The sequence below is a fragment of the Littorina saxatilis genome, linkage group LG7, assembly GCF_037325665.1.
Source record: "Littorina saxatilis isolate snail1 linkage group LG7, US_GU_Lsax_2.0, whole genome shotgun sequence".
Lineage (NCBI taxonomy): Eukaryota > Metazoa > Mollusca > Gastropoda > Littorinimorpha > Littorinidae > Littorina > Littorina saxatilis.
The window spans coordinates 28,419,564-28,443,491 of record NC_090251.1 but is presented as its reverse complement, the minus strand read 5'-3'; the positions used below and the strand labels follow the sequence as shown (position 1 = coordinate 28,443,491).

General features: G+C 41.8%; 2 protein-coding genes across 2 annotated transcripts in view; one reads left to right on the top strand and one right to left on the bottom strand.

Annotated features, from left to right (window-relative positions):
- Positions 1-1,357, bottom strand: part of LOC138971093 (N-acetylglucosamine-6-sulfatase-like) — a 30,299-nt gene extending 28,942 nt beyond the window's left edge. Inside the window, exon 1 of the mRNA XM_070343705.1 lies at positions 1,025-1,357. Coding sequence (XP_070199806.1) covers positions 1,025-1,183 — 159 coding nt within the window. The 5' untranslated portion in view covers positions 1,184-1,357. The remainder of the gene's footprint in view (positions 1-1,024) is intronic.
- Positions 1,358-9,657: 8,300 nt separating this feature from the next.
- On the top strand, positions 9,658-23,437 carry LOC138971092 (alpha-(1,3)-fucosyltransferase C-like). Its single transcript, XM_070343704.1, has 3 exons — positions 9,658-9,713; positions 16,573-16,703; positions 21,894-23,437. The coding sequence occupies exons 2-3, from the start codon at positions 16,690-16,692 to the stop codon at positions 23,068-23,070; spliced, it is 1,191 nt and encodes a 396-aa protein (XP_070199805.1). The 5' UTR covers positions 9,658-9,713; positions 16,573-16,689; the 3' UTR covers positions 23,071-23,437.
- Positions 23,438-23,928: the final 491 nt, after the last annotated feature.

Here is a 23,928-nt window from a genome sequence, read left to right as displayed (position 1 = left end):
TAAGAAGGATAGCACGCTTTTCTGTACCTCTCTTTGTTTTAACTTTCTGAGCGTGTTTTTAATCCAAACATATCATATCTATATGTTTTTGGAATCAGGAACCGACAAGGAATAAGATGAAAGTGTTTTTAAATTGATTTGGAACATTTAATTTTGATAATAATTTGTATATATTTAATTTTCAGAGCTTGTTTTTAATCCGAATATAACATATTTATATGTTTTTGGAATCAGCAAATGATGGAGAATAAGATAAACGTAAATTTGGATCGTTTTATAAATTTTTATTTTTTTTTACAATTTTCCGATTTTTAATGACCAAAGTCATTAATTAATTTTTAAGCCACCAAGCTGAAATGCAATACCGAACCCCGGGCTTCGTCGAAGAATACTTGACCAAAATTTGAACCAATTTGGTTGAAAAATGAGGGCGTGACAGTGCCGCCTCAACTTTCACGAAAAGCCGGATATGACGTCATCAAAGACATTTATCAAAAAAATGAAAAAAACGTATGGGGATTTCATACCCAGGAACTCTCATGTCAAATTTCATAAAGATCGGTCCAGTAGTTTAGTCTGAATCGCTCTACACACACACACACACAGACACACAGACACACACACACACACACGCACATACACCACGACCCTCGTTTCGATTCCCCTCGATGTTAAAATATTTAGTCAAAACTTGACTAAATATAAAAATGAAGAAACTGAGAAAAGATAGGAGTTTAGAACTGAATCTGAACACCAAAAAGGACATTTTTCTTTTATATAGGCCTATATGATATATCACTACACAATAATTTCACACTGACATTTTGTTCAACTTCAAAAGTTCTGAGAGCGTTTTTTCCATTTATATATTTTTTAATGTCTTGTGAAATAAAGGGCTGGGATAAACGCCATTACCCTCACATTTAATTCGTCTGCGAATCGAGTTGCAGGTCAACAAACGACGCTAGACGTCCGCCACAGAGACCTAACTACTGATTGCTAAACAAGAGTAATAAATACCAACCTGGCCTCCGACTTCAGTGTCCTGGTCATCAGTTAAAACAAAAACGATGTTGGGAGATTTTGCAAAACATGCCGACAGGGATAGGAGATAAAACGCTGCAAACAAGAACATTTTGCTGCGCAGAGTGAAAGCACTTCGTCCGCAAGCCGCCATCGCCATTTTGAATCAATAGCAAATCACATGACTTTCTGATTCATCTTATTACCCTAATCTCGTGATGTTAACTTTGCCGTTACACACACAATGCGACAGCTGTGAAAGACCGTATTGGTGCTGCGGGTGTCGGAAGCTCTATTGCTTTGAAGTGAGTCAAACTGCTTTGCAGATCGGAAATAACAGCTTCCTTTGTGTATTCTTCGCTGTCACGAGTCAGTTCACATGCCGTCAGCTGCTGACCTTGTATCGCAGTATGAGGCCAACTAGACAACAGTGCATAGATGTGCACACATGTTGTCATACACACCTCTGCCGTACAGTGGAACATCCCGCTTTACTGAAGACTCCCGATTAAAACGGATTATCACCACCACCACCCCACACACACACACACACACACACACACACACACACACACACACACACATTTTGTTTTTGAAGTTGTGTCAAGTCGTTGTTGTTGTTCGGTTGAAGAGCTTATACAGATTTCCCGTGTTATGTCTTAAAAAGAAAGTCTGAAAATGAAGTCACTGTAAACATATGCACAGAGGTAATAACTGACGGAAAATCTGTACAGCCATTCAGTTGCACAAGCAACAAATAACAACGCGACAAAAAAAAAAAAAAAAAAAAAGGGGGAGAGGGGGGGGGGGGGGGGGGGGCATCTAGAGTCTGGAGGTCGGTGTCAAGTAAGTTTGGAGTTGGTTTAGAGATCAAGTTGTGCGGCCTCAGTGTGTGTGTGTGTGTGTGTGTGTGTGTGTGTGTGTGTGTGCAACGGTGTCAGAGAACATTGTATACTGAAGTACGTGTGAACCGCGGATAGTGGACGTAATCATATGGACTGTGCGCTCTGATCGTACCGTGGCACTGAAGTTATCAGCCCGTGTCAGTGTGTAACGCGTTCACCTCAAGTTCCCCCCGGCATTCAGCGGCTTTCTGTGATTCGATATGTATAATACTCGAGACTGAAATGTTCCTTCCTAGTCAAACTAAAGAACTACACTTATTAAGCCGCCATTAGTATAATGGGGCTTACATGGATTTGCTCTGTCTGTTTGTTTGTTTGTTTGTTTGACTCAGAATCAGAATCAGAATCAGAATTTATTGTCATTAAAGCACAGAGCCTATTGACACATACAAGATATATAAGTACATGAAAACAGCAATATAACATAACATATGTAATACAAAACCAAGTGGAACAGGGTGAACAAAGAGGACCTGAAGATGAGCATAAGTTATTGAGGACAGTCGGAAGACGCATTGCATCTGCGTAGTTGAAAACAATCGTACACATATTTTGCCAATTGCCTTTGGATGTCGCTGTCAGTAAACAAAGAACTGACTCTTATTTCATCACTGCCGGTGGAAGTATTCGGTAATAACTGTTGCCTGAGATGAGCATACATTGTACACGAATCAAGGAAGGGAAGTTCATCCTCCACCACTCCACAGTTTCTGCATAGTCTTTCCTCCCTTGGTGTTCCCGTATATCTGCCCTTTTCGATTTCTAAGTCATGGGCACTTATACGTAGTTTGCTCATAGCCTGTCTGTGTTCTTGTGTTAGCATTTTAAGATAAAAGATAGGGTTAATTGTATGTAGAGAGTAGTCGTGTGACACTCCCTTGTAAAACTGCAGCCGTTTGGATGACTCGAGTTTCCTTCTTTTTATATTTAGTCAAGTTTTGACTAAATATTTTAACATCGAGGGGGAATCGAAACGAGGGTCGTGGTGTATGTGCGTGCGTGTGTGCGTGTGTGCGTGCGTGCGTGTGTGTGTGTGTGTGTGTGTGTGTAGAGCGATTCAGACTAAACTACTGGACCGATCTTTATGAAATTTGACATGAGAGTTCCTGGGTATGAAATCCCCGAACGTTTTTTTCATTTTTTTGATAAATGTCTTTGATGACGTCATATCCGGCTTTTCGTGAAAGTTGAGGCGGCACTGTCACGCCCTCATTTTTCAACCAAATTGGTTGAAATTTTGGTCAAGTAATCTTCGACGAAGCCCGGGGTTCGGTATTGCATTTCAGCTTGGTGGCTTAAAAATTAATTAATGACTTTGGTCATTAAAAATCGGAAAATTGTAAAAAAAAAAAAATTTATAAAACGATCCAAATTTACGTTTATCTTATTCTCCATCATTTGCTGATTCCAAAAACATATAAATATGTTATATTCGGATTAAAAACAAGCTCTGAAAATTAAATATATAAAAATTATTATCAAAATTAAATTGTCCAAATCAATTTAAAAACACTTTCATCTTATTTCTTGTCGGTTCCTGATTCCAAAAACATATAGATATGATATGTTTGGATTAAAAACACGCTCAGAAAGTTAAAACAAGTCGCGTAAGGCGAAAATACAATATTTAGTCAAGTAGCTGTCGAACTCACAGAATGAAGCTGAACGCAACGCAACGCAACGCAGCAAGACCGTATAACTCGTAGCATCGTCACTCCACCGCCCGTGGCAAAGGCAGTGCACGTGGAATTGACAAGAAGAGCGGGGTATTCGTTGCGCTGAGAAGGATAGCATGCTTTTCTGTACCTCTCTTCGTTTGAACTTTCTGAGCGTGTTTTTAATCCAAACATATCATATCTATATATTTTTGGAATCAGGAACCGACAAGGAATAAGATGAAAGTGTTTTTAAATTGATTTCGAAAAATAAATTTTGATCATAATTTTTATATATTTAATTTTCAGAGCTTGTTTTTAATCCGAATATAACATATTTATATGTTTTTGGAATCAGCAAATGATGGAGAATAAGATAAACGTAAATTTGGATCGTTTTATAAATTTTTTTTGTTTTTTTACAATTTTCAGATTTTTAATGACCAAAGTCATTAATTAATTTTTAAGCCACCAAGCTGAAATGCAATACCGAATCCCGGGCTTCGTCGAAGATTACTTGACCAAAATTTCAACCAATTTGGTTGAAAAATGAGGGCGTGACAGTGCCGCCTCAACTTTCACGAAAAGCCGGATATGACGTCATCAAAGACATTTATCAAAAAAATGAAAAAAATGTTCGGGGATTTCATACCCAGGAACTCTCATGTCAAATTTCATAAAGATCGGTCCAGTATAGTTTGGTCTGAATCGCTCTACACACACACACAGACACACACACACACACGCACAGACAGACAGACAGACACACATACACCACGACCCTCGTTTCGATTCCCCCTCGATGTTAAAATATTTAGTCAAAACTTGACTAAATATAACAAAGAGAGGTACAGAAAAGCGTGCTATCCTTCTTAGCGCAACTACTACCCCGCTCTTCTTGTCAATTTCACTGCCTTTGCCATGAGCGGTGGACTGACGATGCTACGAGTATACGGTCTTGCTGAAAAATGGCAGCTACTTGACTAAATATTGTATTTTCGCCTTACGCGACTTGTTTTGTTCTCCAGAGCCTGACAAATTGAGTTTCTACATGTTTTGTTAGCGCGTGTTTCAGTCTTGCCGGGTGTATTGTGCTTTGGTTTTGCCACACGTGTTTGAAGCCTGAGGAAATCAGGAACTCGCGTACAAATAAGAGCCATTGATTTTCCTCTTTATGTTCTTGTGAGAGAAGGCTTGAGTAAGTTTGCCTAAGAAGCCCATGTTGGTCCGATTCCATGATGTGTAACCAGAATGATATGATCTGTCCCAATATTTTTGTTTGTTTGAGGCAGGCGGGCGGGCGGTCAGTCGGTCGGTGTTTGTCGGCGAGTAAGACTTCATATATCTCTGGGTCAATTAAGCTGACATTTCGTGAAATTGTTAGGAATAGGGTTATTTAATTGTATGCAAACAATTACATTCCTAACTGTAGTCAAACGGAAGATATTGGCTTTTAACGCTTTTACAAACCGAGCCTGCCAGGGGACGAAACGCACTCCGTAGGGGTACACTCTTTGCTCGGACAGACCCATAGGTTTGCGGCCTCGCGCCCCCTAATTGGCGTAGAGGCGCGTCTTCCGGGTGGTGGATGGGGGAGCCTGCTCTACTAACTTCTGAGAGAAGGTCGCATCACTCTCGATGCCGTGAACCTAATTAGGATCTTTTTCTTGTTTCTTTATTTCTGCCTCCCCAAAGTCCTTTTACTTTCCTTTTCTCACCCATAAAATTCTTCACTTATTACCCTTGTTAAGTGGTTCTTGTATAGAATATAGTCAATGTTTGTAAAGATTTTAGTCAAGCAGTATGTAAGAAATGTTTAGTCCTTTGTGCTGGAAACTTGCATTCTCCCAGTAAGGTCATATATTGTACTACGTTGCAGGCCCCTGGAGCAATTTTTTGATTGGTGCTTTTGTGAACAAGAAACACTAGACAAGTGGCTCTATCCCACCTCCCCCCCTTTCCCCTATCCCATCTCCCCCCTTTCCCTCGTCGCGATATAACCTTCGTGGTTGAAAACGACGTTAAACACCAAATAAAGAAAGAAAGAAAGAAATAGGTTTGCGGGAATTCCCGCACCCAGAACTCCGAGTTACTTCTTTTCGAGTGAGTCTCGTTCTATCACTGACAGCATGCTTCTTGATGATGTGTTACGGACTCTCTCTGGACTCTCACACACGGACACCACATGACATTGTGACAACAGCAGAATACTGGCATGGCAAACTTTATTCCTGTGTTTAACATCTTCTTCTCTCCTCCACTTCACCTACCGACCGAAACCGGTGGCTACAAGCCACAATACAAAGTTAACTACATCTTGTCAGTTAGTGGAGCACACTACAAAATATGTCCACTCGAGTTTCTTCCGAAGTTCTCAAAGTTCTCTTCCAGTTCCACACCCTAGAGAAAATTTAAGTTTTACGCCCTCACGGCAAAGCCATTAGGGGTATGTTACACGGAAAAACCCGGCTTTGTATGAAAATAAAAAATAAAAATGTGTGTGTGTGTGGGGGGGGGGGGGGGGGGGATGTAGACAGCTGGCTGCCGGCTGCTAGTGGAGACCTGAAATGGGCTAGGGACCGGGTTGGGTCGTCTTGGGTCAGTGCTGAAATGGTTACTTTATTGGCTGTTGGCCGAACGGACACCCAGGCTTCATATTTTTGCATGCATAGTATTCGTGTTTCCAAGCCTGAGCATGGGCTGAGGCTTTCGCTGTGACCCTGGGATCTTTATCGTGCGCATGCGTGCACACGGGAGTGTTCGGACAACGAGGAGAGTCTGCACAAAGTTGACTCTGGGACACACATCCCGCGCCGAACATGGGTGTTGAACCCACGCTGATAGTAACAACCGGTTTTAAAGCCAGCGCCTCTACCGACTGGGCAAACTCCCCCCCCCCCCCCCCCAATTTGTTGGGGTCAAGAGGTTCCATTGAGGGCGGGGGGTATGGAGTAACACATAGTGTTTTGCTCAGAACATTCCCACCCAAGCATAGCCGCGCTAGGGGTACGCATTACCGTGAAGCTGGCAGTCAGTGCAACCAAATGTCGTCTGTGTCTCCCACGATTGACAAAAGGGTCTTTCCTGGCAAAATTGTATAGGCATAGATAAAAAAATGTCCACCAAAATACCCGTGTGACTTGGAATAATAGGCCGTGAAAAGTAGGATATGCGCCGAAATGGCTGCGATCTGCTGGCCGATGTGAATGCGTGATGTATTGTGTAAAAAAAATTCCATCTCACACGGCATAAATAAATCCCTGCGCCTTGAATATGTGCGCGATATAAATTGCATAAAATAAAAATATTAAAAAAAATAAAAAATCCCTGCGCTTAGAACTGTACTCACGGAATACGCGCGATATAAGCCTCATATTGATTGATTGATGTTAAAAGATCTAACATTTGTTGGATTAGTTAAGCAAGTAATATTAGATTTGAAAATACAATATGCTGTACCTGTTTATGGCAGAAATAATATACATTTGATCGAGGATGAAGATTTGGTGTTGATGATTAATGATCAATTATTTGTTGAAATGATTTTGCTGGAGATGAGAGGTAAATGTATCTCCTGCGCCTCACATAAAAAAGAGAAAGTGATAGGAAAGAAAGAGAAATCCTTGCTGAGATTGTATGTTTGGAGAATCAGGTGAATGAAAGTAATGTACAGTTGTTAGAACAGAAGAAGCGAGATTTGTGTGAAGTGCAGCAGAAGCGAGTTGATGGTATTATTGTGAGATCACGTGCCAGGTGGATTGGTGATGGTGAGAAGAATACCAATTATTTTTGTAACCTGGAAAAAAGGAATTATGTGCAGAAAGCAATGTATTTTGTACAGACTGAGAACGGGGTTATACATGATAGTGACCTTATATGTAATGAGGTCAAGTGTTTTTATGAAGAATTGTGTTCCACAAGAGACACAAATTTGGTAAATGAATCGATTGAATCGATTGATGAAAACTTAGAACACCCAGCACTTCACAATGAAGAAAGAGATTGTTTCCTCACCCCCCCCTTCCATGTCCCCTGTCTTTTCAACTTCTTCTTCTACGTTCTTCTTCTACGTTCCCGGCCATACGTCTAGATGTCCAGTCCAGTGTTGAGTGCAAATCCCGCAGTCAGCCGCAGTGTCTTTTCAACAACCCACCCTACTGTCTATGTCTGTGTCTGGTTTAGGTATGTGCGTGTGTATGCGCTTTGTTGATAAACTCTGTGTATGCTGTATGTTATGTTGTGTTTATGTGTATATAAAAGAAATAAAATTTATTAAAAAAATAAAAAATAAAAAAAAGAGGAAAGGCGGAGGGGGGGGAGGGGGGGTAAAGACTAAAACATTCGAGCCCAGCTGGTATCGTCTATCATCTACCCGGATCTTGTTCGGCTTCTTCTTCTTCTGCGTTCGTGGGCTGAAACTCCCACGTACACTCGTGTTTCAAGTTTAGTTTGCACGAGTGGAATTTTACGTGTAGGCCTATGACCGTTTTTTTACCCCGACGTTTAGGCAGCCATACGCCGTTTTCGGAGGAACCCGGATCAAATTCAAAGGAATTCACACCTACTTGAAAACCACTGCTACATGCCGCTAGCCGAGGAATACAGACTGAGACAGACAGGCCGCCATATTACATAACAACACCTGCAGCCGCTAGCGGCTACCCGTTGTCTTCCTAGGAGAGCGGCTTAAGTTCAAAGGATCAAAGACTAGTCAGAACATCATGGACACAGACGGCTAAGCATGCTTAGGATCTACCGGTGACTGGACATGTGCATCTCAAAATTTAACTTAGAACAGATAATGGCATTACACAAAACATAAAGCGATCGCCAACATGAACTACAAACACTAGCTAGACTGGACAATGACAAAAACTTTACTCTATAATTGGTGACTGGTCACCTTGTCACAAATGAATTTGACGCCATGAATGCAAAGTACCTAAGCTCGATCATCAGTACTATGGAAGGGAGGGGAGCTTTTTCGGTGCAGTGGAGTTTATATAAGATCAACGTCGTAACTGTAATCAGAGACATAGATAGAATGTCTCTGCTGTAATGTAGTAATGTAATTCTCTATTTTTGTATGAACTCAAATGTTTAGCCGTGTTCTTAGTATGTCTTGCCGTTAGGCTAAGTTCTATCTAATCAGAGTATGTTTGCGTGTGCTTATACCTAGTGATATTGTAAAGCGCATAGTGCTTTTAGTTATGCGCTATAGAAATCTCCTTAATAAATAAACTGAATAAACTTAAATAAACTGGCTGACGGCCGATCCGAGAAAGCTGAATGCCAGGGGAAAGCTGAACGCGTTACACCGGCTCGGTTGCGTAAGCGCACATGTGGGCAGTCTTCATACCGTTTAGCCTGGCTACTGAGGTTTATTCTGAGGTTTCTTCACAGCCTTGGTGACTACACAGGCACAAGACCTGAAGACACTGGCACAATAACTTGATTGGGTCTTTTGCCGTTTCGACTTTTATCTCTTCAGTGTAGAAATCTGTACAAATAACTAAAAAGACTAATATACTATTGATACGTATTTTAACATTGACTACAAAAGAATATAGGCCTACGCGCAGATTAAAACCGGAGCTTTTTCTTCAGTCAAGGAAAAACTCATGAAGCTCTGAGCTGCATGCCGCTGATCGGCCCGGCGACAAGCGGCAAGGTCTCTGCGTAAAATCACAACGCTAAGGGACCTTTCCTTCTTATCTTATGTTCGTTCCGGGTCACTGCATAATCACCAGACGCGCACCAAAGTCTCATGGAAGCGGATGCATCATTTCGTATGTTACGACCTTGATACTGAGCCGAACTCAGTGCTCCCAGTTATACGCCATATTATGAGGGAATCGGGTTGATATGTGTGTCAGTTAGAGTGTCAGATGTGTGTGTGTGTGGGTGTGTTTGTTTTTGTGTGTCCGCCCTCTGGGTTGTGCATTGTATTGCTTGTTGTTTTGTCCAAACTGAAGAATAGAAGTAACCAGTGTTGCCATTATTTTCAATGCTGCAGAAATATTACTGTATTCCTGTAAAAAGTGAAAGTGATTGACTAAGTCCGGTAACTCTGACTTCGCGAGATTTCGCGTGATCGAAAGAAAGAACCAATGTGCAGACGACAATTCAGGTAAATGGTTATTCTAAGTCTTTGACCGCACATTAAGCGTAACATATATAGTTATATTTATTTGCATGCCCGTATTTTGTATTTCTGTCAAGGATGACCGCGTTTTTGTGTTTGAAGTTTGTGTTTAGAAATGAAATGCTCCCAAATAAATGCTCTCGCTGTCGGGTGTTTCCCATTGATTATTTTGCATCCACAGCAGGGAACGAACTTGACTCTTGAGCCATGGATTGGAAAATGTATTGCATGCGGCATATGATTACACACAAAAAAGCTGCAATATCGTTTAGTCAACTGTTAGTGTTACTATGCAACCAGGCTTTTTATGCCGGTGTCACGAAATTTTCTTTCGCCGAAATATTTTTGGTAGCCCGGGCTACTGTTAGTGTTACGCCTTTTTCAAGTCGTAATTCGACTCAGAAATTCTATAGTTACGGCATGACGTCATTTTACTGTCGTAACCCGCTCACTGCAGGCTTCGGTTACACCTTTTCCACGAGTCGTAGAGTCACTCGGCCAGACTTTGATTACGACGCGGCGTGATCCTACCCGGACATTCTCTAGTTACGACATGACGCCATTTTACTGTCGTAACACGCTCACTATTATTCATGTCCCTTGTTAGGACTGGTGGTTGATTTTCCAGATATCCTCTCAGTGATTGAGGCTTATATGAGGCTCAGTTATTATAGATTTCACTGTTCCTTTAACGGGTTTATTCCGTATTTTTATCTGTACTAATGATACAGGTGAATGTGGGGAGTGAAGTAGTTGTTTGTTCAACCCATCCCGTTATTTTGTTTCTCCAAACAAGGAATCATTTGTGTATGATTTGTGGTGGAATTTCCTCCATGGTGTGTACTAGGATGTACTGTACTGAATGTACTATGGGTTATATTTTTCCCGTATGTGTACTATGCGTACAGGTTAATTGGAGGAAAAAATGTAGTGTTTGTTTGCATCAGATGGTTTCGTCCAACTCGCCAAACTGCAATGCTTCGTTGAAAGTCTTTCTGGGGGCTCGTTTGCGCTGCACCTGCAGTTTTCGCGACGACCGAATGTAGAGCTGGACGAACGCGTTCGTTTCAAAGTCCGAGATAACTTTTTGCAACCTGTCGAAGGACTCGAACGTACTTCCTACTGTCAAAACTGCTTCGCTGTGAAGTCCGCTATCCATGACTAAAGTAAACCTGCTTGCATACGGGTAGAAACGCACAACCACTACTAATGAACTGTTAAACATGTCTGTCCTCACTCGCCCCACGCTTTAAAATGGCCGCCCAAACCGGATCAAACCGGAAGTAGAGCGCGGCCCTGGCGGGGAAATGCTTTGTGGCGTAATCAAAGCAAAGAAGGGAAAAGTTACGGGCGGCGTAAGGCCTAAAAAAAAAATAGGTGTGGTTACGGTAACCCGACCTACCCTGTTTTTAGGGCCCGACCCTGTAACTTTTTATTACATTTGTCAACCAAAAAAAAACAAAAACAAAAAAAAACCGAGTGCAGAAAACGCAATGAAAGCAAAATCACTCGAGTCGCACACTTATTTCCCTGTCAAGTAGGTTTAATTTGTACACATTAGAAAAAAAAGTTAAAAAAAAAAAAAAAAAGATTGCCTACCTTCCTACCCTATTTTTTTTGGGCTATGTTACCGTAACCACACCTATTTTTTATTTTTTTTTGCCTAAGTGTAGCCACTGCAAATATTTTTTCTCCCCCACCAACATGTTTCACTCATTTTTGTACCAAAAACAATTCTTATGCAAAACCATCCTCTGACTACGGGGTATGTAAACAGTTTTAAAATGCGTCAATTTCTGGCGATGTTTGTGAACGAAGATTTCGGGTATGTCTTAATACCGAATTGCCGCGGACGGCGTCGATTGAATTCTTAGTTCACAAACATCGCCAGAAATTGACGCATTTTAAAACTGTTTACATATACCTAACCCATTCCCAAACTTACCCCTAACCCGAAGTCAGAGGATGGTTTTGCAGAAGAATTGTTTTTGGTACAAAAATGAGTGAAACGTGTTGGTGGGGGAGAACAAATATTTCGGCGAAAGAAAATTTCGCGACACCGGTCGTCTTTTTTTACTACTGAAAAACTATATATTAGATTTTAGGCAAAAGCTATACGCACTCGAGTACAGGATCGATGAGTCTGTATACACTCCGGCAATGAAAAGCTCTCTTACTAATCTGTAGCCAATGAAATGCCCTCTAACAAGTCGTTAGAAAGTAGCCAATGAAAAATCAGTCTGACGTATGGACTTCCGCTATATCTCTTTTTCGGACTGTGGGCGAGGGTTGGCAAATAATGTACATTCACATAGTAGTATACAACCGTTTCTAGGTCGATACACACTCCAAGTGTGTTCCAAACACCGACAATAAACTGCCATGAAGCATCATTTTCGTGTGTGTGTTTGTTTTTGTCTGTGTTTGTTCCCAGCGTATACTTTGATACCATTACCATGAATCGAAAGTGAAGCGTAACTTGGCAAAATGGTGTCGAATGACGCTCTGAGTGTTGTTGCGGTTCAGTGTCGAAAGTGTAATCTACGTTACAGCAAAGGCCATGCAGCATCAGATTGTTTTCGTTTCTTTGTACTCTTATAATCAACTGCTCTGCGTTCCTATCGCAAAGTGCTGTCGAATGGCAAACTCGCTTCGCGACTGGAAGTTAAAGCCGGAGTGTATACACTTGAAGATTCTGACCCCTGTATACACTCCGAGTGCATATAGCCAGAGCGTATTTTTAAAAATAAAGTTCAACATTACCAAATAACCTTACGTACCGATATATTTTAAATGTGTCAAGCGCAAAGAGCATAATTGTAAAGTTATGATGTTGCGCTATATAAATGCTCATTTATTATTATTATTATTATTATATACCACTACCAGTACCAGAACCAGTCAAGAGCTCACAGTGACTAAGAATAATATTATAATGCTCCTCGCACAGAGACAAGGAAACCATTTCAAATCTTCATGAAAAAGAAAACACCTGTTAATGTTGTACACTGGTGGTACCTGCATGACGCGTGTTTCTTTCAGGTGAGATATGCTACCGGCTAGCCGCTCGTAGAGCTAGGAAGTGTGAGTGAAAATGAAACAGTTTGATGGCTAGCTACACAAGAATGAAACACCATTGGTTGATACATAAAAAGTCGTCTGCACTAGTCAGTAAACATGCAGACATGGACAGCCAATCGGATTGCAGGGATAGCCAAATCTCAAAATTGTAACTTGCCAGACGGGCGAGTAACTTCAGGAAAGCCACTAGCCCGCCAGACATTTCGCTGGCCCGGTATGATTACCACAGTTGATCTGCAGTGTTTATATTACAACCACAAGTGTTGTATTTGACCAGACTTTTTACTGCCAGCCGGGCGAGTTGCCAGGCGCTTTGTACTAGCCCGTCGGATTTTTAACTGGTAACAGGCTGACGTTGAGGAAGACGAAGCGAGACCACATCACCCCCCTACTTCGCTCCTTGCACTGGCTCCCTGTCAACACCCGAATCTCCTACAAACTGTCCACTCTGGTCTACAAGTGTCTCAACGACTCTGCTCCCGAGTACCTTCAATCCTCCCTGGACCTGTACACCCAGCCCTCCGACCGTCCCCTTCGTTCTGCTGCTGACCCACTCCGCCTTCACATCCCTCGCTCGAAACTCGCATCTGCTGGTCAGCGTGCATTCCCCTCCGCGGGCCCCTCCGTCTGGAACTCCCTGCCGCTTGAGCTTCGCCAGAGCCCCTCTCTTGACGCGTTCAAGAGTAGGTTGAAGACTCAGTTCTTCCCGTAGCTGGCTGCGACTTTCATGTTCGACGTGATGTGTTGTGCCCCAAAAGACATTCTTGTGCTGTGCTCTGTGAGAGATGTTTTCTTTGTGTTTAATATTATTTTGTTTGGACCTAGCTATTGATGTGTACATTGTTGTTAAACAGTTGTTTGTTGTATGTTTATCAGGGTTTGCTAGTGTGTGATAGGGTTCGTGTCCGTCTGTAGATGTTAGTTTCTTTGTTAGTCCTGTGTTGACAACTCTTCGACAAGCGCTTAGAACTGTACCCACGGAATACGCGCTATATAAGCTTCATATTGATTGATTAACTCGCCCCTGGCGATCGGGCGGACGATTTGGCCATCCCTGGGATTGGCAGCTGCACAGACACCATTTTTTCTCACGTAGCGAGCACCTCCAAGGCATGCTAGCGTTCTCTTGGCTCAAGTTCATTCCTTGCTGTGTGTGGATGCAGAATTATCAATGGGAAACACCCTTCGACAGCGAGAGCATTTATTTGGCAGCGAGAATTGCCCAAGAAACGGTACTTCCTTGCCCCACTCGCGTCACTTGCCAATCCCCACCTTAAAGAAAGCGGGGACTGTTAACATGTACTCTGAGGACCAATGAAACACGTGACTGGTATACAGCTGCACATGTGGTTGAAATCATAGACAAATTAGAGGCATTAAAAAGAGTCATTTGTTGAGAATTGTACTCTCACCAGAGAAAAAAAGAATTCTTTTGTGATTTAAGAATGTTTGTGTAACAAGCTGTCAATTTATTATTTAGATTTTAAAAGTTTGGTCTAGCGCCAAAACGCACCACAAAATTAATTCTTTGAAAATTGCTCGCTTTTTACGTAGGGCACCTAGGATGTTCCCGTTCGGTGAGCGTTCAAATGGAAGGGTGTTTGTACTGTGTGTAAAAGCCTGACAGTATCGGTGATGGTTTACGGGAGGCTTACTGTGCCTTTAAGTACAGGCAAATCCGGATAAGACGAAATTGAAGGGACCGAATTGTTATTGTGTCCTATCCGAAATTTCGACTTGGTCATAGTACAGTGGAACCCCTCTCTAGCGACCTTGAAAATGTTGACAAAAATCGGTCCTTATGGAGGGGGGTCCTTACAGAGGGAGGGGGCGGGGCCACAAAGAAAGTCACCTCAGATTTTCTTAAAAAAAGAAAACAGAGAAGTTTGAGTTGCTGACGACCGTTTCCTCAAGCAAACTGCTTCGATTTCATGTTTGACATTGTCGATGGTGTCCACCAGTTCTGGTGCATGTTTCTGAGCAAGCATTTCTTTACAGCAGTCCCTGCAATGATGAAGGCCCTCCGAGAAAGAGAGTGAAAAATCGGCCACCGTTCTCAGCATCGCGTATCTGTGTGTAACCTCTTTCATTGACAAGATACTCTTGTTTCCCTGCAGCCTTGACCAGTGAGTCGGTTACCTAATCTGTGAACCCTTCAGTTGTGTTGCTTTGTCAAAAGTTAGACACAGTCAACTAGTTTTGCTCTGAGTGAACAGTGCAGCTGGCCTCAATTAGCCGGTGACACCTCTCTGGCCACAGCACCAAACAGTACATGGCTGGGGAGAGAGAGAGAGAGAGAGAGAGGGGGGGGGGGGGGGTGGGGGGTAGCTGGCTAAACTCAGTGGGGTGTCCGGTGTCACTGAAGTCAGCAGGAAGAGCATTGGAGAGAAATAGAGAGGTGTACTCTTCCAAACAATTTCCAAAGATCAGTTGTAGGGCTTAGGGTAGTCAGTGAGGGAGAGTGAGAGCGGTTTGTGTACAGTCCGACTGAAGAGTGAAAAGTCACTGCCACAAGATCGGCATGCAGTCAATAAAGCCAGACAAGAAGAATGATTATGACATGCGGCTCTATCTGCTGGGTGTTTTTTTTATTCAAACTGGTTTTCAACCTTATTCTCACAAAGCATCTGCACACCTGCCTCTGCCTCTGTGCTGTGTTTGTGTGGCTGCTTTCGTATGATGTCAGTGCATGGTGAGTGCGTTCACTGCCTTGTCACCACTTCCCCACCTTTTTCAGAATGTTTTCTTGGAGTTGGATAATTCTCCTTACTCCTCGCCCCCTCCTTACTCCTCGCCCCCTCCTAACTTCAGTTCATACTTTATTGCGTGCCGACTGACCAGTCGGTGTGGCGTCCGTGTAGAGAAGAAGGGAATAAGGTTACACAATGCGCTAGTGTGAGACGCCAAGTTTCGTGTTTCGAGTTGCTGTAGTAAATATAGAGTAAACTTTGTCTTTGGGACTGACTTTCTGTTGTGTGCTATCCGTCTTTCGACTTACGTAAGAGAAATCCCATTTCGAGCTCAGGGTACTTTGTACACATAGATAAAGAGGGATAATTCCGGACCAGAATTTCTTTGTGTGCTAAGCGAATTTTTGACTTAACCGTTTGTGAGTTAGCTGGATTTGCCTGTATTGTACTGATTGACACTTAGACCAGGTGCTGCAGTGTAAGGTGTTTCTGATTGACAATTTCATGCTTAAGAATTCCCGCAGTGGGGCACTGCGGTTATGAAATTAAAGGCCCCTCCTGTTTTTGGAACCGCAGGAGCTTTCTAGTTTGCTGTTAGGTAGATTTTTGGTTCCTCTTTCCTGTCATGCTCTCTTTTTCTTCATGAATTCTTTTCTTTTTTCTGCCTTCTTGCTCATTCACCTGTATTTTTTCCAAAAATCTCTTCTCTTGCCGCTTGTCTCGCAATTCATGTATAGTTTAATCTGTTAGTGTTCTGATGTAAGTCCAGCAGTAGATAGGTTAAGCCTATTTTAACATACTGGAAACTGGTAATCTTCCAGTAGGTATTAATTTAGTTTTACTAAAGCCTGCTGGGACACAAGTAATGGGTTAGTGCATTTGTAAACAGGAATCGCTTGACAAGTGGCCCCCTTCATCCCCCCCTTCCTCATCCTGATATGGCTCTGCGTAGTCGGCTGGACGTTAAGCAACAAATAAACAAACAAAATGCTTAAGAATAAGATCTTTTAATATCAGATGGGTGCTGCCAGTTTGTTAAATGATATATCAGCAACATATGTTTTTTTGTGCAGGTTGCGTAGCAGACAGCAACAGGACACAGAAGAGTACCTTAAACGGTCATTGAGCTGTGGTTGTGACATACCTTTACCGAGACATCCCGTTCTTCGCACTGCATCTTACATTCCACGATGGTCAGAATAAGGTCAGTTTCAAATTGTAGGTGTTTATACAATGTTGTTCATGCCCATGAGCCTCTACAGTCTTCAGTCGTTTACCCATACCTTTTTGATCTGATGCATTGTTATGACTCCTGGCCGGTCGATTGTCAGATCATTTTGACATATAGGAGAGGTCTTCTGACAGACAGCCCTGAAAGTCCAACAAATGGTGTACTCGCCTTTGGCTAGTGATTCTGAACATTTACTATCCAGAGAGCAAACTTTACTGGCCAAACCACCAATTTGTTTCTGCAACTTTACTCATATTTGGCGAGTAGAGGAACATTTCTACTCGCCAGTTACATGTTTCTTCTCGCCAACTTCAGGCCTGACAGAACACATTTTTTTCGTAGCCACATTATTTGGACCTTTTAATGTTTTCAATCCAGGTCGAACTGACTATAATTGTCATCTGAATCTGACATCAACACTGTTTATAATCGTGTGGTAATATTGTACAGATATGTATTGAAGACTTAACCACAAATGTGTTCTTGAATTTGAAACTGAGAGAAACTTATGTACACAGTAAAATTGTCATTCCTGACAGTGCAAGTAAAGTGAAGCTAGTGTTACAATTCCATTTTTTATACCTGTCAGTGTAGCTCTTAGTGCTGAGGAATGCTTTGTTACAAGATGGGACCTATGTTTAATTTGTGTTCAAAGTTGGAATGGGTGCACCTAAGCCTGATTGTTTGTACATTAGAGTGTTCTGAACTTTTGAGTCGCAAAAAGTAGATCCACAATGTGTACAGTCTCTACCCATGAGCTATCGAGGATTCAGGCCCGTTATTGGGTAAGTGATTTTGGTTGTTGGGTAAGTTACCGAAAAATAACTAGCCCTACAAGTTTACAGAGAGAAAAAAGGCAGAGGGGGGAATAATGTTCGTTCCGGGTCTTTTTCTCACCCTTCGTTTATCTATTGCTCAAGATGTGCATAGATGATCAGGCCTAAAAAAAAAATAGGTGTGGTTACGGTAACCCGACCTACCCTATTTTTTGGGGCCGACCCTATAACTTTTTATTACATTTGTCAAAAAAATACCCAAAACAACAAGTAAACGAGTGCAGAAAACGCAATGAAAGCGAAAGCGCCCGAGTCGCACACTTATTTCCCTGTCAAGTAGGTTTAATTTGTACACATTAGAAAAAAAAAAAAAAAAAAATAAATAAAAGTGATTGCCTACCTTCCTACCCTAATTTTTTTGGCTATGTTACCGTAACCACACCTATTATTTTTTTGGGCCTCATTGAAGTACCCACCTGCTAGAACCCAAACTATATAGTATAATATATGCCAGTGCATCTGTCTCTCTGTCAGCATCAGTTGTTTTCTGTCGAAAAGTTTCTGAGATTTGTTTCAGTTTTTAAACAGAATTAACATACTCGCTTGAAATGACAAAGTGAACTAAAAAGTTTGTTGTTTTGTGTGGCAGATTAGATGGAGCAAGCATGCTGCTTTTAAATAATAAAATGGACTGACTTTCTTTTTGTTAGTGCTGTCTCGGAAGATAAAGCAACTTTTAAAATGATGAAATGAACAGGGATGTTAATCTTTCGTTGTTGCTGTACTGGCAGGTGGAACAACTTACTGAATGATGAAATGAGGTGAATGCTTTTTACATTTAGTCAAGTTATGACTAAATGTTTTAACATCGAGGGGGGAATCGAGACGAGGGTCGTGGTGTATGTGTGTGTGTGTGTGTGTGTGTGTGTGTGTGTGTGTGTGTGTGTGTGTGTGTGTGTGTGTGTGTGTGTGTGCGTGCGTGTAGAGCGATTCAGACCAAACTACTGGACCGATCTTTATGAAATTTGACATGAAAGTTCCTGGGTATGATATCCCCGAACGTTTTTTTCATTTTTTTGATAAATGTCTTGATGATGTCATATCCGGCTTTTCGTGAAAGTTGAGGCGGCACTGTCACGCCCTCATTTTTCAACCAAATTGGTTGAAATTTTGGTCAAGTAATGTTCGACGAAGCCCGGACTTCGGTATTGCATTTCAGCGTGGTGGCTTAAAAATTAATTAATGACTTTGGTCATTAAAAATCTGAAAATTGTAAAAAAAAAAAAATTTTTATAAAACGATCCAAATTTACGTTCATCTTATTCTCCATCATTTGCTGATTCCAAAAACATATAAATATGTTATATTTGGATTAACAACAAGCTCTGAAAATTAAATATATAAAAATTATTATCAAATTTTTAAATTTTCAAAATCAATTTAAAAACACTTTCATCTTATTCCTTGTCGGTTCCTGATTCCAAAAACATATAGATATGATATGTTTGGATTAAAAACACGCTCAGAAAGTTAAAACGAAGAGAGGTACAGAAAAGCGTGCTATCGTTCTCAGCGCAACTACTACCCCGCTCTTCTTGTCAATTTCACTGCCTTTGCCGTGAGCGGTGGACTGACGATGCTACGAGTATACGGTCTTGCTGCGTTGCATTGCGTTCAGTTTCATTCTGTGAGTTCGACAGCTACTTGACTAAATGTTGTATTTTCGCCTTGCGCGACTTGTTGTTGTTTTGTTTGTTTTTACATTTAGTCAAGTTTTGACTAAATGTTTTAACGTAGAGGGGGGAATCGAGACGAGGGTCGTGGTGTGTGTGTGTGTGTCTGTCTGTCTGTCTGTCTGTCTGTCTGTGTGTGTGTGTAGAGCGATTCAGACTAAACTACTGGGCCGATCTTTATGAAATTTGACATGAGAGTTCCTGGGTATGATATCCCCGGATGTTTTTTGACTCACATGCGAAGCAAAAGTGAGTCTATGTACTCACCCGAGTCGTCCGTCCGTCCGTCCGTCCGTCCGTCCGTCCCGGCGTCCGTCCGGAAAACTTTAACGTTGGATATTTCTTGGACACTATTAAGTCTATCAACACCTGATGTGGCCTGATGGTGTATGGTTACAAGATCTCAAAAAACATGTGCGGCAACCTGACCTCACCTCAAGTTCAAGGTCACAGGGGCCGTAATTGTTGTCTTAAAAACGACCATTTTTCACATTTTCGCATTTTTGACTCACATGCGAAGCAAAAGTGAGTCTATGTACTCACCCGAGTCGTCCGTCCGTCCGGAAAACTTTAACGTTGGATATTTCTTGGACACTATTCAGTCTATCAGTACCAAATTTGGCAAGATGGTGTATGATGACAAGGCCCCAAAAAACATACATAGCATCTTGACCTTGCTTCAAGGTCAAGGTCGCAGGGGCCATAAATGTTGCCTAAAAAACAGCTATTTTTCACATTTTTCACATTTTCTCTGAAGTTTTTGAGATTGAATACCTCACCTATATATGATATATAGGGCAAAGTAAGCCCCATCTTTTGATACCAGTTTGGTTTACCTTGCTTCAAGGTCAAGGTCACAGGAGCTCTTCAAAGTTGGATTGTATACATATTTTGAAGTGACCTTGACCCTGAACTATGGAAGATAACTGTTTCAAACTTAAAAATTATGTGGGGCACATGTTATGCTTTCATCATGAGACACATTTGGTCACATATGATCAAGGTCAAGGTCACTTTGACCCTTATGAAATGTGACCAAAATAAGGTAGTGAACCACTAAAAGTGACCATATCTCATGGTAGAAAGAGCCAATAAGCACCATTGTAGTTGCATGACCTTGGATGACCTTGACCTTGGGTCAAGGTCACATGTATTTTGGTAGGAAAAATGTGTAAAGCAGTTCTTAGTGTATGATGTCATTGCTAGGTTTAGGTCAAGCATGTGAGTCGTATGGGCTTTGCCCTTCTTGTTTTCTGAAGTTATCGAGAATGGCAACCTTAGCTATGTATGCTATACAGGGCAATGTAAGCCCTATCTTTGGACACCAGTTTGGTTGACCTTGCTTCAAGGTCAAGGTCGCAAGGGTCCTTTAAAGTTGGATTGTATACATATTTTGAAGTGACCTTGACCCTGAACTATGGAAGATAACTGTTTCAAACTTAAAAATTATGTGGGGCACATGTTATGCTTTCATCATGAGACACAGTTGGTCACATATGGTCAAGGTCACTTTGACCCTTATGAAATGTGACCAAAATAAGGTAGTGAACCACTAAAAGTGACCATATCTCATGGTAGAAAGAGCCAATAAGCACCATTGTACTTCCTATGTCTTGAATTAACAGCTTTGTGTTGCATGACCTTGGATTACCTTGACCTTGGGACAAGGTCACATGTATTTTGGTAGGAAAAATGTGTAAAGCAGTTCTTAGTGTATGTCATTGCTAGGTTTAGTTATTTGACGTTGACCCTGAAGGTCAAGGTCATGTAAAGGTCAAGGTCAAGCATGTGAGTCGTATGGGCTTTGCCCTTGTTTCATTTTTTTGATAAATACCTTTGATGACATCATATCCGGCTTTTTGTAAAAGTTGAGGCGGCACTGTCACACCCTCATTTTTCAATCAAATTGATTGAAATTTTGGCAAAGCAATCTTCGACGAAGGCCGGGGTTTGGTATTGCATTTCAGCTTGGTGGCTTAAAAACTAATGAGTGAGTTTGGTCATTAAAAATCGGAAACTTGTAATTAAAATTATTTTTTATTAAACGATCCAAAAACAATTTCATCTTATTCTTCGTCATTTTCTGATTCCAAAAACATATTCATGTGTTATATTTGGATTAAAAACAAGCTCTGAAAATGAAAAATTAAAAAATTATGATCAAAATTAAATTTCCGAAATCGTTTTAAAAACTATTTCATCTTATTCCTTGTCGGTTCCTGATTCCAAAAACATATAGATATGATATGTTTGGATTAAAAACACGCTCAGAAAGTTAAAACGAAGAGAGGTACAGTAAAGCGTGCTATGAAGCACAGCGCAATCGCTACCGCGCCAAACAGGCTCGTCACTTTCACTGCCTTTTGCACTAGCGGCGGACTACGTTCAGTTTCATTCTGTGAGTTCCACAGCTTGACTAAATGTAGTAATTTCGCCTTACGCGACTTGTTGGTTCTTGTTGTTGCTGTACTGGCAGGTGGAACAACTTACTGAATGATGAAATGAGGTGAATGCTTTTTGTTTTTGTTGTTGTTTTGTTTGTTTTTGGTTCTTGTTGTTGTTTTGTTTGTTTTTGGTTCTTGTTGTTGCGGAAGATGGAAAATTAAAACTTGTTTAAAATGATGAAATGAACTTAGATATTTCTTTTGTTGCAGAAGAATGAGCATCCGCGTGATTATGCTGTTGGCGGCGGGAGGGGTATGCCTGGTGACCATCATCCTCAACAGATACGCCTACAACAACGTCAAGACGCAGCAGAAAAGGAGAGCAGCTCTTCATCAGTGGGTTCAAAACCTACGGGAGGAAGGGAGGCAGGACCCTGGCCGCCAACCCAAACTCGTCACCCCTGATAACCACACCACCCCAGCTACCTCTCAGACCAAAGTCATTTTGATGCATTCCTTCCCCGACTACTACGGCCTTGTGTCAGGCCTGAGCTTGTTTTCTAAGTGCGATCATTCCTGCGCTCTGACCCTCGACCAAGAGCTGGTGGAGGAGGTGGACTGCGTCATCGCCTTCTCTAGTCATCATTTTTGGTCCCGGCCACCGCCTCCGCGAACACCCAACCAGGTCTGGGTGTATTTTGCTGTGGAGAGTCCCATCTACTCTAATATTAAGGACTTTGATAACCCAGCTTGGCACAATCGTTTCAACTGGACTATGACGTACAGGCGTGATTCAGACTTTTACTTCGGCTACGGTGATGTTGTGAAGCCCTCCTCACCTCTGCCTGCCAGAAACTTCACCTCTGTGGTGGAAGGAAAAAGCAAGATGGTGGCATGGTTTGTGTCCAACTGTGGCTCGCAGAGCAAGCGCATGGACTTTACTAAAGCTTTGAAAGAATTTATTGAGGTGGACATTTACGGTCGTTGCGGCGACTTAAAGTGTGATAGGAAAGATTTGAAGGCGTGTCGGGACATGCTGAGCAAGGATTATTACTTCTACCTATCGTTTGAAAACTCGCTGTGTAAGGACTACATCACGGAAAAAGCCTACCTGATCATGAAAGAGGTGGACATCGTTCCTGTGGTGAGGGGGGGAGCAAACTACACGGCTCTCCTCCCTAAAAATTCTTTCATTGACGCCTCACAGTTTCCCACGGTCAAGGCTTTGGCGGATTATTTGAAACGGGTGGCGGCAGACAAAGAACTGTACCAGAGTTTTCTTTCGTGGAAAAACGAGTGGCAGGTGATTGAACCTATTCCCTTCTCTTTCTGTGAGTACTGTCAGAGGCTGCATTACGCAGACCGCTACGCCAAAGTGTACCCTAATGTGGTCTCCTGGTGGCGTGATGGTATATGTCATGATCCGCCTCCCGTGATCAAATCATGATTGTATAGGGATTGTTGCTTTTCACCAAGTCTGAACTATCCAAATGGTTTACACAGTGGAACCCCCTTTTAAGACCCAGCTTTTCTTCTCCGAGGCATCTTTTTCGTCATCTTTGTGTTCGTCAGATTGGAACTCGATATCCTGTCTCCTGGGTGAAGGTGGCAGTGCAGCGCATGTCCCCCAGACTGCCAGTGAGATTTTGTTGTGGAGAGCCTCATCTACAGTGGAACCCCCCTTTTAAGACCTTCAAAATTCTGAGAAAATGAGGTCCGAAAAAGGAGGGAGTCTTAAAATGGGGGTAATTTTACAGAGGTTAAAAACAAAAAGTCTGAAAAAACAAGGTCTTAAAAAGGAGGGAGTCTTAAACTGGGGGGGGGGGGGGTCTTAAAAAAGGGATTCCACTGTACTCTAATATCAAGGACTTCGATAACCCAGCTTGGCACAATCGTTTCAACTGGACAATGACGTACAGGCGGTTATTGCACACCAACATATCGTTGCACTTAAATGTGAAAGAGTCGTATGGGCTTTGCCCTTCTTGTTAGGGGTATCATGTCAAAAAGCACTACATTTTAGCAATTACTTGATGGATTGCTTTGAAACTTTCAGAAAATTTTACCAACATACTAGAGATACTTCCTGCAAAAATGTGGATCGTTGCAGTTATTTATCCAGATGTGACGCAATGTTTCGGAAAATGTTGTTAAACTTGTCATAGGATTGTTCACTTGTGTCCAAAAAATTCATGACTTTGCATATCTACAGATAAATGATTGATACAGATTCTTTCTAAGTTTCATTTGCGTGTAGCCGCTGGCGTTAATTTGCTAGTCATGCAAACACATGAGGAAAAAATGG